Source organism: Hibiscus syriacus, unplaced genomic scaffold (assembly GCF_006381635.1).
Source record: "Hibiscus syriacus cultivar Baekdansim isolate YM2019G1 unplaced genomic scaffold, ASM638163v2 tig00008262_pilon, whole genome shotgun sequence".
Lineage (NCBI taxonomy): Eukaryota > Viridiplantae > Streptophyta > Magnoliopsida > Malvales > Malvaceae > Hibiscus > Hibiscus syriacus.
In genome coordinates, this window is record NW_024062160.1 from 125,000 (window position 1) to 143,759 (window position 18,760).

An 18,760-nucleotide genomic window follows, 5' to 3' on the forward strand; every position below is an offset into this window, starting at 1 on the left:
ATCATCTTAGAATCCACCAACTGGGGCAGCAATACATACTACAATATATGCAAACCAAGATATCTCAATCGTGAAGTTAAGCAACTTATGACTAACCATGCTATAAAAAAGGCATCTTCAATTATGAATCCAGATCGACTGAAAAATCAACTGCAGGAGATGTTATAGCAATTGCCAACATAGAATGTTTAAATTGACATTAACATACAAGAGACCTTTTGAACACCTAAAAGTTACAACCAATTCAAAGATGAATGAACTGATGGCTAAGAGAGCTAAAAGAAGCCATTTTGGTTATCTATTTAATATCCCTGAGCTAACTAGCAAGTCATGCAAGAAGAAAAGTCCAAGTACAATATATCTAAATTTAGATGAAGAAGACTCTTTTAACACAACAGTGCAGCTAATTGACTCCAAGTTCTCTGCATAAAGAAAATATTTTTACTTTTTTCTTGGATTAGATCCAAATCTAGAATCTAGTCAAGCCCACAATTTTGGTTTTCTTCTGGTTAAGAAGATAACCCACCATCACAATTGAATTCACTTTTCTTTTTTCTATCACGGTGGAAGTCAGAATTTTCAACTGCCAACCACTGCTTCAGCATCTTCCTCAAAGATGCCATACAAGAAACCGATATTTATTAGGGCATTCAATCAATTTTGACCATTAAAATTGGGAAAATAATTAAAATTGGTGAAATTTGTTGTTCGTTTCTTTCGATTATGTTAATGTTTTGGTCACAACCATAAATTCTCCTTTTTAAGAACTTATGCTTTTTAAGCAGCTAAAATATTGAAGAAAGCTGTACAAAAAATATAAATACAATCAAGGGAAAGATGAATTATAGAAAAAGCAACGGCGAGATGCTAATGTCTTACAAATAAGACAGAATCGAAAGAAACGAACAACAAATTTCACCAGTCAACAATGTTACTGTACACACAAACAAAGTGAATCACGTACTGAAAAGAGAAGGGTTAGCGGAAGCAGTTCCAACTTGAACTTCAAGAAGCTCCAAACGACGTTCCAGGGTGTCGAGTTTCTCGTTCAGTGATGTTAATTTGCTCTTCGTTGTAGCCTCTGGAAACAAACAATTAACATTTAAAAAAAGAAGAAAAGAAAATGGAGCATGAAAATGAAAAGTCAAGACAAAGGAAAATAAGTAAAGTTTACCGAATTGGAGGAGAAACTCAAAGAGGCGGCGAACATTGAGGGAAATGTGAGAGATAAATTCGCGATTCTCCCAATCTGCTTGGACTGCTATCCCTACGTTCACGGCGTTCGTTATCCCTCCTGCTCTTGCCATTCTTTCGCCCTTTATCTCACTTTTCCCTTTGTAACCCCCCCCCCCTTTAAAAATGCTGATTTTACAGATCTTCGCCTCGCTTGTTGCTCAATTTGTATATTTGTTATAAACTTTTTATCGGTAAATAAAAGAAAATTTTGGTACAATAAAATTGGATCCAGTTTTGTGGGTTGGTGTTGGAATTGGATTTGATCATTGGGTTAGTCGTGTGTTTATGGTTGCCATGTTTTCCCTCTGGGTTATTATCAGGTTCAATAGCATTCGAATTGGTATGTTTAATTCGTTAATTCATCGATTTGGATAAAATTTATTTTTAAAAAATCAAATTTTATTTAATTCGTTATTTTTCATGGGTTTACATGTCAGGTCAGGTCTTGGGTAACATTCGTCGCAGAAAGCGCTTATAAAACTGATTTGATGAAAATTTCTTTTTTATTCCGACTAATTCGGGTTGATCCGTGTCACATATTTAATTTTGGTGGACTCATCTCCTGGTAGTAATTTTTTACATACATAAGAGCTCAAATTCGAGATTTATTTAAACGATATTAAGTTACTTACCGTTTGAATCAATCCTCATCAGTAGTATGCTTAATGTTCTTATCATACTAATAAGTGAATACAATATCAATTATGATGTTATGAACAAAAAATAGACAATTTTATGATATGCATATTAATAATATATATTAAATCTTGGAATTACTTTAGCTTGAAATTGTGGTTGAAAATTTTAAATGAGTTAAGGACTTGAATGAAAACAATGAAACAAATGTTACAGTTATTTCTTCTTCCTGTTCCCGATACCAATGTGGTGCAGTTTCCAAATGGTGAAAGAGTATTTATGTTATTCACTAATATGAACATGTCATTTACCATATAAATCATATTCTAGGGTAACAACAAAACTATTACGTCTCAAAGCAGGTTCCATGCTTCAAAACATATGTATGTATGCATGCATGCATGTACATTTAATAGAGATTCATATCAAAGTTTTCTCATTTAGACCCATAAAAGCTTAATTTACATTGTACACAATTTGGCCTGCTAGTAAAGCTACATTCCTTGCCTGCCTCCAACACTAAGAAATCTCATATTGGCACATTCATCTGTGTCCAAACACATGAATAATCAGCATAAAAAAAACATGACAACAAGAATAACAGAACCGGAATGGAATGATTTATTGCAGACATGGGAAACACAACAACTCGTCAAGTACCTGGATTACAATTGTACTCCATGGCATGATTTATTGCTCAGTTATTGTACTTCATGGTTCCCTTCCCGAATCCAATTATCGGGAATTGCTTTGTGTACTCCTCGACGTTGTGGCAGAGTTTTGCAACCTCGGATTGAAAGTGAGCAGACTGAAGTGTGGCCACGAAATCTTTCAGCTTCGTCCCTGGTTTACAAAAACAAACAGCATGCAGCCAAAAATTAGCAGAATGCTATGCTACTTTGACTCGAGTTCCAGAAAGGATATGCCCAATTTTCCTGGTTTTATGTATATTTCGAATTCGAAGATTCGAGGAGGATCATATGCCCATTCTGCAGAAGCGTTGTACACAAGTACTTAAAGAATTACAAGTAGTACTGTAGAAGTCCAGAGATAAGAGTATAATATGAGGGAATAAAAGCTTGCAAAAACCTGTTGTTTCAGCCTTGATTTTAACAGCCAACTTCACAGCAGCATCGAAGTATTCAGCTACCTTAACAAAGTCCTCAACAAATCCCCTAGAAGTAAGAGCCGGGGTTCCTGAAGCACAACCGGATTCGTCGGAATAAGTATATGTCAAGCGAGCACAAGTACATTAATAGTAAGAGCCTTCACCCATCCTGATGCCACCAGGAACCATATCCGACACGTCTCTAGGTACAGTGTTTTTGTTTGCATCAATATGAACTGCTTCCAACACCTTTTCAACCCTGGAGCCATCAATGACCTATAGAAAACGTTCAAGAAAAGAGCATTTGCGCATGAGAACTTTTAATGAAGATTCATGAATTTGTCCAAGTTGTTCTTACCTTGTTCTTCAGATTAATCAAAAGTAGGTGGTTCTCTGTTCCACCAGAAACAAGTTCATATCCTTTTGCAGCCGAAGTCTGCAAATTTGGGAGATTTTGGTTGTTAAAACAATTGCATTTGAGAAGAAAGAAACCTATCTTTATTGTTTAAAATCATCTTACATGTCCCTAGGAATGTCTCTATGCTTTATTGCATGACAAGTTCTGGTACATCTTGCAAATGATACCTGAGCGAACTTAGAGAAATTACTTAGAACTTGCTCTTGGTAGGCTTTGTACTCTGGAGTCATCGCCTGTTTCAGTGCAACTACTAGACCTGTAATCGTGTGGTTGTGTAACCCAGTCCCACCTTGAAGTCCGGGGAAGACAGCCTGGTTGATTTTGTCTTCATAATCATTCAAAACCTGCAGGAAAAAGAAAAAGTCTAAATTTCTGTGCCACTTCCATCTTGAAAGGGGTAAAGTTTACTTTCAGCAGCTAACCTCTTTCCCTTGTTTTTTAATCTCTTTCACTCCCTTTCTGAAGAAAATCATGGCTCCACAAGGCCCGCGAAGCGATTTATGAGTTGCGGTGGTGACAACATCAGCATACTCGAAAGGCGAAGGGATGACACCGGCTGAGACCAAACCACTGATATGTGCCATGTCTGCCAACATTATTGCTTTTTGCTTGTCACAAACCCGGTTAATGCATAACCAATGTGACACCGAATGGGATCAAAAACATGAATTTCCATGTATGACAAAAGATTATTACCTTTCGAATGCTAGCATAATCATACAGACGCGCATAAGCGCTAGCACCAGCAACAATCAGTTTAGGCCTGAAAAGAGTTGCACTCTTTTCCAACTACAATTAAAAACTTGGATGTGAAGAAAATATTCGAGTAAGGAAACCAATCACACAGTGATATCGAGTTCGAGAACCAATACTGTACCTGGTCATAGTCAATATAGCCAGTGCTTTCGTTCAACCGATTTGGCATTGTCTCAAAAAATATGGAGACAGCGGATATCTTTTTGGTATCTGTCTAAACAATCACAAAAGAAATACTGTAAATATCAAGCTGCAACCACAAAAATACTGATAGGAACAAGAAGAGCTCCTAAGAAACTGTTGATTTGCAGTCATTTCAATATGGAATTTAGAAGTACCGGATAACCATGAGAGAGATTGCCACCATGAGGAAGATCAAGTGCCATAATTCTGTCATGAGGCTTTAAGAGTGCAGTGTAAACCTGGAAATTGGATGGAGAACCAGAGAGGGGCTGCACATTCACTGCCATACAACAGAGTTGAATGAACAACCAAATGCTAATTAGGCCCAAAACAGCAACAAACGTTGTTTCCAAAACATGATATAATATCTTCTTCGACCATCAACATAAAACTAGAGGATATCTCTTACCTCCCCATTTTTCAGGATCTAGCCTGAATGCTTCCAGAGCTCGCTTCCGACACAATGTCTCTGCCATGTCGATGTACGTAAAAAATGGAACTTTAAAATAAAATTCAACATACTTTTACATTCAAAAACTCTAATTTTATGGTTTCTTTCTCTATTTCATTATAGTTAGCTGAGCAATATATAGGTAGAATGAAAATGAGTGTAGGGCAAAAGATGGACATACTCATTCCCTCCGTAGTATCACGGACACCGAAGTGAAGTTCTCCGATGGAATGAGGTCGAGTCCCTTTGAACGCAAACATCTTTCATTTCACTAAAATTATAAAACTCTTGAAACTATGTATTTTAGCAAAGTTGAATACGAAGGAACCTTCAATTGGCGGGCTTTTTCAAGCTCAATGATGTCTGCAATTTCAGGATCAACGGCTTCAAGTGGAGCATTCAGTTGCTTTGGCCACTGTATAGAAAAGAGTATCTTCAATATAAACTAAATAGATTGGAACTTAAAAGATTATATATATAAAAAGAGCTTTACAGTGACCCCAGGTTTCTCCCCCTCGTACACAGCTTCATTTGGCAAAGACGACTGCACTAGCACACAAACACACACACACACAAAAGAAGAAGAAGAATAGAGATTAAAGAAAGAAATGGCTATGAAAATTTAGTAGGAGGAGAAGGAGAAGAAACCATGTAATAGAAAGGGAAGTGGCATTGAAGAAAGGACGGAGAGGCTTGTCGATGGACGAGGAGAGTCGTCGAAGCGCCATTGCCATGGCCATGTTTTTGTTGTTTGCTATGGAAGAAGTACGGGGGTGATATTGTATTGTATGTTAGCTAAGGTTTTTGTTTGTGGCGTTGGGTGAGGGTAAGCTTTTGGTGGTTGGAAATGGTTCAAATCAAATCTTTCGGACATGGTCTAGTTTGGTTCCATCTGGTTTTTGTAAAACACGCCCTTGCAATCATGATGTTTGTTAGTTAGTGTGATAATTACCTAACAAAATAACAAAGAGAAAATAACTTCAATGATTGAAAATGCCTTATAATATACGATTTTAACCAATTTTTTTTGGATTTGCAAAAATGACTAATAAATTCGCAACGCGAACTCCAATTTCGCAACACAGTTTCAAAATTCGCAACGCGTATATGTAAATCGCAACGCGATTTTCCAAATTCACAACGCGATTTCCAAATTCACAACGCGATTTCCAAATTCACAACGCGATTTTCAAATTTGCAACACTGAATTTCAAATCCGCAACTCGATTTCTGAATTCGCAACGCGAATTTTGTTTTCGCAACTCGATTTTCGAATTCGCAACATGTTTTATTTTCACAACACAAATGTTTTGGGTATATGACTACGCAGCAGCAGCAAACTCATAACTTAAATTGCAACTCATTCCATCTCTATCTATCACTCTCTCCGGCGACATCCGTTTCTATATCCAATAACATCCTTCCACATCTCTAATTTTTTTTACATAATTTTATTTCTATATAAATTTTCAATGATTTCTCTCCCAAATTGCCAACTATCAACTTAATAAAGGTATGTTTTTCTCTAAGCTAGTGATGATACGTAGTTTATAGCTCGTTTGTTTAGTAAATTAATTTACAATTTGTAGAATGAAATCATCTAATGTTGATCATGTTTGGATAGATTTGTGTTTTGGAGGGTCATGAGAGAATGTTCATGGTGTTTTACAATATATGCATTTACCCATGAATCTTCAACTAAAACTGTCATTAAAAAAGTTAACTTATGAAACTCTAATGTTACGTATTGCAAAGAAATTGAATTTAGAGTCTCTAAGTGGATTTAGGTCATCTTATCAGAGAAAATGTAAAGTTTGTTTGTTAACTGACAATGAACATGTTGAACGATTCATTGCTTACATTAGTGTTTCGCAAGAAGATGATGTTACATTGTATGTTGTTGAACCTAGAAGTAGTGAAGTTGGGTCAGTAGCGGGTAGTAATCAACTAAGTTCTTCAACCCCAGTTTATGGTGCTCACAATGTACAACGTTGTTATCAACCTCAAAATTTAATGGTTCCACCACAATTTAATCACCAAGAAAATTTTGTTTCACCACATTTCCAATACCAAACACAATATCAAACACAATCTCAAAACCCACAGCCTTTTCCTAATCCAAATCCCAATCAACTTTCAGCACCAAAATCCGGTTTTCGTATTGACCAGTTAGACGATTATGAGCCAACAGAAAAAATTGTGAGTACTAGTCAGTATTCAAAATTTGATCTTGGTCAATACCCGGACTTTGATCTAGGTCAATACTCGGATTTTGATGATGTTTCAGAAGAAGAAACAGACCCTGCGTGTAATGATTTTGATATTGGTCAATACCCGAATTTTGATGATGAAACAGCCGCTGCTAAGGAAGATGATGTTGATAATATTGAGGAGGAAGTTACGACTGTGAATGAACATGTTGAACATCCATTCTGTAATTCATATAACCCTGAAGAACAAAAAGAAGAAGAAGAAGTCCCCGAAGAAAAGAAAAAGAAGAAAATGCAACGGGAGTATAACTGGAATATGCCAGAATTACTTCAGATAGCGGAAGAAGAGTTGGTAAAGATAGCAGTTGATTGTTACATAAAAGTTATTCGTATCAAGAAAGATGATTGTTTTGATACAAAGGAAGACTTAAAGATAGCTTTGTATACGAAATGTGTGGAAGATGGCTATCAACTAAAAGTTAACAAATCAAGCAAAGATCGTTTCGAAACAAAGTGTATGATTGACAAAAACTGTACATGGCGTATGATTGCAAAGAGGATAAAAGATTACGAAATGTTCCAAGTTAGGACTTTTATTAATAAACATACATGTTCAAGAACCCAAGTTTTTCCTCACCATAGACAGGCAAACAAAAAGGTGTTGGGTGGTTTTCTGGCTATGTTAATGTTTTTGAATGGCAGGGTATATCGGGGACATGAAATTATGACTGACATGAATGCTCGGTTCAAGATTAGTATCTCATATTCTCAAGCTTGGAGAGCCAAATGTTATGCCTTGGAATTGTTGAGGGGGTCTCCAGAAGCACCGTTTGCCCAACTGCCGGCTTATTGTCACAATTTAAAGCTGAAAAATCCTAGGTCGGTAACTCATATCAAAACAGATAGAGATAGACGCTTTGAGTTGTTGTTTATCGCCATTGGTGCTGCGGTTAGTAAATCAATATAATTTTGTTGACCTATTTTTGTTAGTTACATGCATTTCACATTTAAATGATTATATTTCTTGTGTGTATTATTTTGTAGATTCGTTCGTTTATTACTTGCATGAGCCCATTTATTATAGTTGACGGAGCACATTTGAAAGGTCGATACCTTGGAGTAAACTTATTAGCAGTAGCCATGGATGCTAACAATGGATACTACCAATAACTTACGGGGTTGGCAAATCTAAAACCTCTGATTCATGGACATGGTTTATGGGACATCTTAGGGATTACATAGGTCCTATTAGCAATCTGAAAATCATATCTGATAGGGCAAACTCAATTGACAACGCTGTTAGAAGGTGTTTCCCAGATGCTTTTCATGGACTTTGTGGTGTTCATTTGTATAGAAATCTAAAATCAAGGTCTGCTGGTATAAAAAATCATAAATGGACATACTGGAAGGCTGTAAAAGCTTATCGGGAAATGGATTTTAATAAGCATATAAATTGTTTAAGACGTGTTTTGCCTCAATGTGTTCAAACACTAGAAGATGTCGGGTTTGAAAGATGGTCAAGAGTACATCAACTTGGAGCAAGATATGATTTCATGACGTCTAATAGTGCAGAATCAATCAACGCTCTAAGTCGTCATTCCCGAAAATTACCCATTACTATGTTAATGGAGTTTTTTCGAGCCTCTATTCAACAGTGGTACTACAAGAAAAGAAACCATGCATGTATTATTTCTTTAAATTCATAACTTATCATATTTATATATTTTACTAAGTATTATTTATTTAAATTTACAGGAACATTGGAACGTCGTGTTACACCATGGACTGAAAAAAAGATAACGAAACGTATTGTAAAGTCAACGTCATGGAGAGTTGAACCATGTTCAAACACTTTATTTGAAGTATTGGATAATAAATTAAATAGGCTTGTCGATCTAAATGTAAAGACGTGTATTGTATGAAATGGCAAACATCTGGTTATCTGTGTGGTCATGTTATGAAAGTTGCTCTTCATCTAAACCAAGATGATTAAAGCGCATACGCTATGGATTGCTACACTACAGAAGTATATCGATAGACTTATGCCGAGATTGTCTACCCTATTCCACATCCTTCTGAGTGGGACATACCAGATGACTTACAAATAGTTTTGCCACCAGTCATGGACAGCAAGCTACCTAGTCAACCAAAAAATCACAATCGTATACTGTCTAAGGGTGAAGAGAAGAGGATATCGACATGTAGTCGGTGCAAGGAAAGTGGTCATACAAGGTTGACATATGGATCACCAGTGCCATCACAATCATCTTTTCCTCTACCAAAATATGGATCCTCATCAAAATCCAAAGCTCATATGGTGCCAAGCAAAAAGAAATCAAAATCGCAACCAAAAAAATCCCAATCACAACCGGCTTCACCTTTTGGGACTTATTAACTTAGGTGATTTTTAAATGTAAACGTTGTATTATGTGTATTTTATGTGTGAATGCATACATTTTCAGTTAGACATGCATTAGTAACTTGAGTTTGAACATTGCTATGATCTGTTCAGTTGTTATCACTTATCAGATTGTTGTCTGTTATCCAAATACATTCATGCAGCTCACTTCAGGATTAACCTGCAGAAACCAAACATTTGCTCAAACAACACTTTCTACACATCTAAAACCAATAAACATCAAATTATTGAATTCTAGGTACTTAAACCAAACATTTTCAAACCAAAAAGTATATAACAGTTAACAACACTTGCATAAACTTGCTAATAACAACTGGTTGTTTATGCACAAATACATCAATTTCACGTAGCTCACTTCAGGATTAACCTGCAGAAACCAAACATTTGCTCAAACAACACTTTCTACACATCTAAAACCAACAAACAACAAATTATTGAATTCTAGGTACTTAAACCAAACATTTTCAAACCAACAAGTATATAACAGTTAACAACACTTGCACAAACTTACCAATAATAACTGGTTGTTTATGCACAAATACATCAATTTCACGCAGCTCACTTCAGGATTAACCTACAGAAACCAAACATTTGCTCAAACAACACTTTTTATACGTCTAAAACCAACAAACAACAAATTATTAAATTTTAGGTACTTAACCAAACATTTTCAAACCAACAAAGAGTATATATGTTAACAACGCTTGCTCAAACTTATCAATAACAAATGGTTGTTTATGCACACTTTCAGCCGGATGCATGTAGGCAACGTCTCGAATATATCGCTCTAGCCATAAAATGACGAAACCACAACTCTACTACACCTCTATCTCTATCTGTGAGAAGTAGAAACTGTTTACCTCCTGTCGTTAAACGTTCCAAGCATATGCATACAAGAGTACCACAATCCCCTCTGGCTCCAGCCGTTTGTTGTGGCGCTATCTCGTCTCTCATCATTGTAACTTTGAACTTTTTTGTCTTCTTGTTTCCAGAATTAGTCCAATAATCAATCGCATCCAAGTATTTAGCCAAATGAGCGCTCCATCCCTTACAAATAATATCTTTCAAATCAGACAATGGTATGTAATTCAACATGCTGACATATACTATCGTCTTTAGGGATGGGAGCTGAAGCTCGACGAGAAGCCAATGACGACGTTCCATAACAGGTATAAACACCTGCAATCATAAATAATAATTCAATTGCGCACATCAAATAAAATTTATGAACACCTTTAAAATATTCAAAAATAAATACTAACCTTATCGACCTCACACCATGCAGGATAAAGCTTAGCTTTTCCATTACCCAACGCATATGAAGCGTCTCTCTAATCCTTCAAGTGAGCTACGTGAAAAGACAAAGGCATAATAGTCCATCGCGTCTTTTTTATTTTCTTCAATTTCCTTATAATTGCATCAATATGTTGTGGATAAAAAAAATACATATATTAGTGAATTTAATAAATTTTTAAAAAAATAATCAAAAATGCAATATAAGAAGAATATAAGACTTATCCCCCATTCGAAATAGCCATTCTCTTCAACCCCTAATAAAATATCCCACCAAGACCAATCAAGAAACAAATGCATACTATCGTCGATTTTGCATATGTCAGCGTAACACCCCTGGCTCCGCTCATGTATATAAAAATCAACTGCGGTCTTAGTCCAAAGGGTATTATCCATAATTGTGTCCGGTAGTGTTCTCCTCTCCTACTGAGGAATGGTACTGGCTGATAACTCATACGAAAGCCAACTCTCATCCATCATATCGGGCACGTGAGGGGGTTTATCAATATGTCGACATAGTATGCCATGTGAATCGGGCTCTTGAACGGTGGGAGGGACCTCTTGAACGATGACAGGGGCCTCTTGAATGATGACAGGTGAAGCGGGGTTCTTCTTACAGAGTCTTGGCACTATTGGGGTGAAAAGAGACGTAATGACACGTGCACGACGTCTGATGCGTGAACCCCGTCGTGTAAGAAAAACCCGACGTAAAGCATCTACCTTATCGGGCCGCTAAAAATAAATAAATACATAAATCAGTAAATAAATAAATAAATAATGCCGAAAAAAAGTTATTTGCATTTTTAGTATAGTATTAAACAAACTTACCTTATTGCGTAGAGTATAAACCTCATTCTGTAACGATGAAACAATCTCACGTAGAGCGGCTACCTCATCACATAAAGTAGATACCTCACCACGTAAATCACCATTTTCATCGCATAAAACATCTTCCTCACCACGTAAAGATCGTACCTCATCACGCCATGCACCATTGTCGTCACGTAAAGTACCGACCTCATCACGCAAAGTACTGACCTCATCACATAACTCCCCTAACTCATCCCGTGGAGGTGGAGAACAGGGAGATAAATGTCGTGACATCTTTGTCGGTCGCCTATTATGAGGTGATGGTGGAGAAGAGGCTCGATAATGTGATGGAATAGGTGATGGCTCTCGTTGGCAAGCTCAGCCTCTGTAATGGATAGTTGGCCTCCTAACAATATAAAAGCTCAAAAAAGTTAAACATCTACTAGTAATAACTTGTTTATATATGGTAGTATTTGTGTTAACTTACATAATTCATCATCGTATATGGTAGTAAATCTTCTCAATCCAACAGCCGGATCCTCCTCCAGGTAATAGCCCTAGGAATATCATTTGAATTTTTTCTTGCATATGTTTGCATGTTGGGAAAAGCCTCAAATATTCAAATCTACAAACAATATAATACACAAACATTAATAATTGTTAAATAATTAATTATAATTTTGGAAACATTATATAGAAATTCTTACCTTAAAGGCCCAAATAAAGCCTACCAAAGTGTATTTGGAACCATCGCCACGCAAACTACGACGGTCCTCAAAGGCAGACGATAACTTTTTCTAGGTAGTTTTCCATAGATATGAACCCCACGGAAACACGTTCCATGCATTTAGGTCCTCTACCAATAATATTAGGTCCTTAGAAATATGTTGTCTGGCCTCTTTGCCTAAAAATCCGGCATTCAAAAATAATAAAAGGCATACTTGGACAACATTAAGGTCATCCATCCAAGTAAAACCATCTTTAAGAAGTAATCCTTTCAAGTCGTCGACGTGTAAACTGGGCTTCACCTTTGCCAGCTCAGGAAAAACCGAGATAACCATGATGGCCAGGCGATATGACTAGTGTACCGACCTACTTCATCATGTCTGAAACGTAGACCAGTGATTAAGCAAAACTCCTACCACCCAAAACAAGTATACGCCGGTGGAAAATGAAACCATATATCTTCATCACCATGTTGTATCCTCTCGGGTAGATCGTTAGTCATGGTCTGAAGAAACAAATGGGTCAACATAGCATCTCCACCTGGATGTTGTACTTTCAGCCATGGCCCGAAGCAAGTATCCTCAAACAATTTTCTTTGTACAGGTGTAAGTGTCGACGCTATTATAGGGACTAGGCTTAATTTATTCATTAGAGTCAATGAAGCCGAAAAAAATTTCTAACAAAAACAATAAACATACCAAGTTAGATATACCAAAAACTACAAATTATACACTATAAACAGACATGATATTAAACAGTAAAAACAAAGCCAAATATGTTTCAAACTAGCACGGTATTCACCCAAGTCATTATTCTATCATAGTTTTTTGGTTGAAGTAATGCAATTCATTCAAGTTTCAATTTGCAGAAGAAGAGTAGTTATCGAAACTTAAATTCGCAACGCGAAAATGAAAATCGCAACGCGAAACTAAAATCGCAACGCGATTTTCGTGTTGCGAATTTAAGTTTCAAAAACTATTCTTCTGCAAATTGAAACTTGAATGAATTGCATTACTTCAACCAAAAGACAAAACAAAGACAAATACTAACTTCATAGGGTTAAAGACTAAACAGTTTAGCAGTATTGACAACAACCAAATGAATTTACTAAGTAATCTAAGTGAAATTGTTAATCTATATTTTGAAATTACCAGTAAATTTATCATCAATTTAAATATGAAAAATCTAATAATAATACTAAAATTTCAAAATAAAAATAATTAAAAAAACTAACCCTCAGTAGTTGATTTTCCATTTATGGCCGTTAATAGTTGTGAGGGTGGCTCTGAGAGATAAAGATAGACTGATTTCGCCGGAGATGGTGATGGATTTTGCCGGAGATGGGGACGGATGTCGCCGTAGAGAGGAGATATGTAGATTGGACTGAGTTGTGATTTTGGGTTTTAGGTTATGAGTTGCGATTATACTATTTACATTTGTGTTGCGAAATTAATATTGTGTTTCAAATTCGAAAATAAAATTCGAGTTGGGAAAATAAACGCGCTTTGCAAATTTGACTTCTGTGTTGCGAATTACAAATTCGCGTTGTGAATTTGAAAATCGCGTTACGAATTTGAAAAATCGCGTTGTGAATTTGGAAAATCGCGTTACGAATTTGGAAACTATATTGCGAAATTGGAGTTCGCGTTGCGAATTTGTTGGTTATTTTCGTAAATACAAAAAAAATTGGTTAAATCGTATATTATAAGGCATTTTCGGTCACTGAAATTATTTTCTCAACAACAAATGGTAACAAATTCTGTTAACATACTAACATCATTGCATAATCTTATTGCACTTTGTTACTAAAATGTTAGATTTCGACATTTGGTTACAAGTTGATTTATTTGGTTACATCGTTGATTTATTTATATATAATTTTATTTTATATGTTTTACTCTTTTACGCATATCAAAATAAATATGTCAGATCTTTCAATCATTTTAATGATAATTTTATCATTTTTCTTTGTCAAATGTATCTCTTAAAACTATTTGTATATTCAATATAAGACATAAATTATGGAATAGAGAGAGTATAAATTTTTAACATTTTCCGTTACAATTAAAAATATTACGGTATGATGATTTAAGTGTTTACAACTTAAAATATATACAAATTTATAACATTTTTTATTACAACTGAAAATACAAATGAAGAAAAATAACATTTTCGGTTAAACCTAAAATTTATCTTGTCCAACTTAAAATGTTTTCTTTTGATTACATTTTTCTTCGTAACTGGTTTCTGTTATTTTTAAACCTTGCATTAACAAATTAGTTTAACATTTTTCTTTGGAATATACACATCAATTAAACTCATTAAGTGATTGATTAAATGATTTCAGCAGTTAAAAATAAAAAATAATGTTATCTTTTAGATGTTTTTGTTTTAAGTAATTATGTATGTGGATACATATTTGTTGTTAATAATTAAATTTTTAAATATATATTATTTTGGTCATATATTATTATTTTTGATTAAATTTAGATAGTTACAAAATAATATATGTTTTAAATATTTTATACTATTTGATAATAAACATTTAATCACTCTATTACAGTCGTTGATATTCGAACCTATAACTTCTAAAAGAAACGATGATTCTTTTAATCTCTAAGATAAATTATTTTCTTATTGTCATCACGTTAATCTATTCAAAAGGAATATACACGTCATTAGACTGGGGCTGTATTGTAGTTAGGCCGAACCTCCCTTGAATGTAATAATGCCATGCGTTTCTTCTTTTTATTTATTTTTATTTTTCTTAAAACATATCTTCAACTCTTGTAATTCTTTTATTTTATTTTTAACTTTATCTTGATTCAGTTATTTTAATTCTATATTAATTTATATAAAAAAGTAAACTAATAGAGAATAAAAATATAAAAATGTAATATAAATAAAATATATTATTATTATTATTACTATTATTATTATTATTATTATTATTTAGATAAAGTAAATTATATTCTCTCGAAAAAGGCAAAAGAAAATAACTACTGTAAATTTGATTTAAAATATAAATACATCAATCTACATTTTCTATAAAATTGAAATAGGATTTTCAGTTCTATTTTTTTAATCTTTTTATAGTAGTGTCATTAATAGAGGCGACATTGATTTTAGTGTTGACAGTCAGTTGTCGGTATTTATTATTATTATTATTATTATTATTTATCATATCTTTATTATTATTATTATTATTATTTATTTTTAATAACTCTATTTTTATAAGATGTTTTTTTTCTATCTTTACGGTCTGTTTTCTCTTACTTTTTGACATATTTTTGGTTATTTGTCCGTTATTTTTATTTATCATTTTTCTCAGGTTTAGATTTGACATGACCACGATTGATCATGGTGACGCTTATTTGCTGTCATATTGCTCTTTATTGCTTTGGAACTTCGAATTAGATTTGGACAATTGATTTACATTCGTGGATAATTTTCTCATGTCGCTTGATTATGATTTACAGTTTGTCAGTGGTATTTCAATAGCTTAATCCCTATTGTGGTTCATTTATCGATACAGTCTTATATATTCGCATCTTCCTTTTATTCAAATTTATTTAGTTAAATTTTTATTTTTTTCCTTATATGGTTCTTATGTAATCTAAGTATTTAGTTTCTTGTATTAATCATTATAGAAAAATATCCTTATTATATATTTAATTTATTCGAACATTCGCATAAAAATCATCACGCGTTAAGTAAAACTTATTGAGGCGGAAATATATTTGAAACATAAAATCCATAAAATACAAACAATAAACTAAAATTTTAAATAAAAACAATTAAAACTTCAAACCGAACTAGTCAGACTGTTTCCTTTTAAAAACTTGAAAATCACTATCTCATGATTTTATCAAAAATCATGTAAGTCATCATCAAATATCATAAATAACTTTTGTTCTTTTCATTGAATATATTTCATAACTTTATTTTCAATTTTTTGTTATTTTCTTTTATATATTGTCATAACTTTCACACTTACTGTTATAGACCAATGTATATGTAAGAGAATACAAGGTACGTGAGTATAAGGTGCCACACTAAGCACAACCTGATGTCGAATCATAACAAAACTGTGATATGATGCACTTCAGTATAATCATAACATGAGCACCAATGATGATGAACATTGGTTGAACATTGGTACATGAATGTATCAAAGCTGAACTGATAACTGATAAGCACTCACTTAATGACATGTCAAATATACCTAAGGATGGCAAACGGGCGGGTCGAAAGCGAATACCCCCTCCGCCCATCCCCATACCCACCTAATATTTTCAAATCCACCATCCGCCCACCACCCATGATGGGTAAAAGTTTTCAAATTCACACCCGCCCACACGAGTACATTCTCAAATCCACACCCACTATCCAACTGGAGACGTACCCGACTAGACCCACCTGACAGCAACCTTAAATTATACATAAACAACAAACATAAAATAAACACGTCCATTAAGAAACATAAAAAAATAAACCAAGGATTATCTAAGTTAAATGCTAACATAGATCTTAAAGTACATAAAACACCATAATAAAAGACATAATTAAAGCATAGAAACATAAATTACAAACACATAATATTTTTGTTCTTTGGCACACATAAGCGATAAACCCTAAAATTATACCTAAATTTATAATGGTCCAAAATTTAATAGGTATTTAGTGGGCGGGCGGATGTGGGGCGGGTGGATGCGGGGCGGGTAAGGTCTCAAACTCATCACCCGCCCACTACCCGCGACGGGTACCACTTTCTAAATTCACACCTGCCCACTACCCACTAAAGTTATACCCATCCCCGCCCTAATTGGAGCGGATACGATGCAGAATCCACGAAATTGTACCTGTTTATCATCCCTAAATGTACCTACAACTCTCAATGCAACATACAACGGGCTTATATTTATCATCATAGAATCATTTAATAATCTATGTCTGATAACTGTAAAGCACCTGATAACTGTAAACATATGATAACTGTAAATATCTGATAACTAAAAATCATCTGATAATTATAAATATCTAATAACGGTGAAGTGTCTGATAATTGTAAACATTTAGAATTCATCATCATAAATATCATACTTGGGCAGTTTATACCCAAAATCATTCATAAAACTTGATGAAAAATATTATAGAAATATTCGTTACTAAAATTTATAAATCATACTAGAAAATAAAATGAGGTTTACTTATCGCAAGTCGTCCTTGATCAGAATAATTAAATAAATAAACTAGACTCATTTGAAAATTTTACTTATAAATCAAATATAAGCCTCACTAAGCTTTAAAAGTTGTTTCCATTATACAATTTATTGAAATTTCATATTCTAGCAGTTTGCACTACCTTCAAAGAAATATTATTATGTATTAATCAATATATTGAAAAATTATTCTGTTTACACCAATGAAAACTATACTCGAATAAAAATCTAACCATATAAGACACTCCTTCTAGTTCCACTTGTACAATATATAGAAAATTTTCAAAGTTGAATAACAGAAGTTGTTTTGGACAGAATCTGTTGTCTTGTTTTCAGACCTATCAGAGATTAAAAATTCAATCTTTTTAATACTTCTTGAAATCAGTTTCCGTTTGTTCTAAACGAAACTAGACTGATAGAAGAATCCAATGGTATAATATTCATCCTCTAATCATTTTTATAGAATTTCTGATGATTTTCTAAACTTACTGTTCAAAACATAATTTCTAGGCATATTTTACCAACTAATGTCCTTGACTTATTCACTAGTTCTATTAGCTTACTAAATAAACATATAAACTTGAATCACACTTCACATAACACTAGGAGTCACTGCTTAACGTAACTCCGACACTGACTCATCGTAAGCCAATGTTTGGTCGAAACATATATACAAATGAAATGCACTCACTTTTGCCTCATTATCAAATCTTCTCCACGATAATCTTCTAATTCCTCATCTTTTACTTCTCTTTTGAATTACTTGGATCACTAAATTTACCGCAGTCTGACAACGTCATATAACATCATAAAAAAATATTCAAGCTTTATGTTACCATCGAACTAACATAATTTAAACTTAAATATAAAATTCGATAAAAAATAAAATCGATATAAAACTAAATCGTATTTCCATCATAATTCAAACTTCTCAAAACATTCCTTAATATCTATGAATATTTAATTTCACTATCAACTCTTCAACTTTTATTAATTTCATAATTCAAACACTAATTATGAATTCTTTTTAGAATTCATATCAAATTTCCTATCCATAATGTCCCTTCACCATTATGATCACTTCTCATTAATCACATAAAATTTGCAGCACCTTAATAAAATATCCAATTCAATACTTTAATATTTAGAATATTGCAATTTCAACCCAAACTTTCCTAAACTTTCAATTTCAATCACCCAACTTCTTAAACTCATAATTTGATTCAAGCTCATTAATTAAACTCAAAACGCAGCATGATAATAATATTTTCCAGCATTGAAATTTCTTGTTC

General features: G+C 33.8%; 1 protein-coding gene and 1 pseudogene across 1 annotated transcript; both read right to left on the reverse strand.

The window, feature by feature from the left end:
• Window positions 1-818: 818 nt before the first annotated feature.
• LOC120202165 (protein BRICK 1-like) lies at window positions 819-1,429 on the reverse strand. The gene is made up of 2 exons (XM_039202640.1): window positions 1,175-1,429; window positions 819-1,081 (listed from the first exon to the last, which is right to left on the reverse strand). Exons 1-2 carry the CDS (start codon window positions 1,305-1,307, stop codon window positions 957-959), a joined length of 258 nt encoding a protein of 85 aa, XP_039058571.1. The 5' UTR covers window positions 1,308-1,429; the 3' UTR covers window positions 819-956.
• Window positions 1,430-2,552: 1,123 nt separating this feature from the next.
• LOC120202166 lies at window positions 2,553-5,553 on the reverse strand (annotated as a pseudogene).
• Window positions 5,554-18,760: the final 13,207 nt, after the last annotated feature.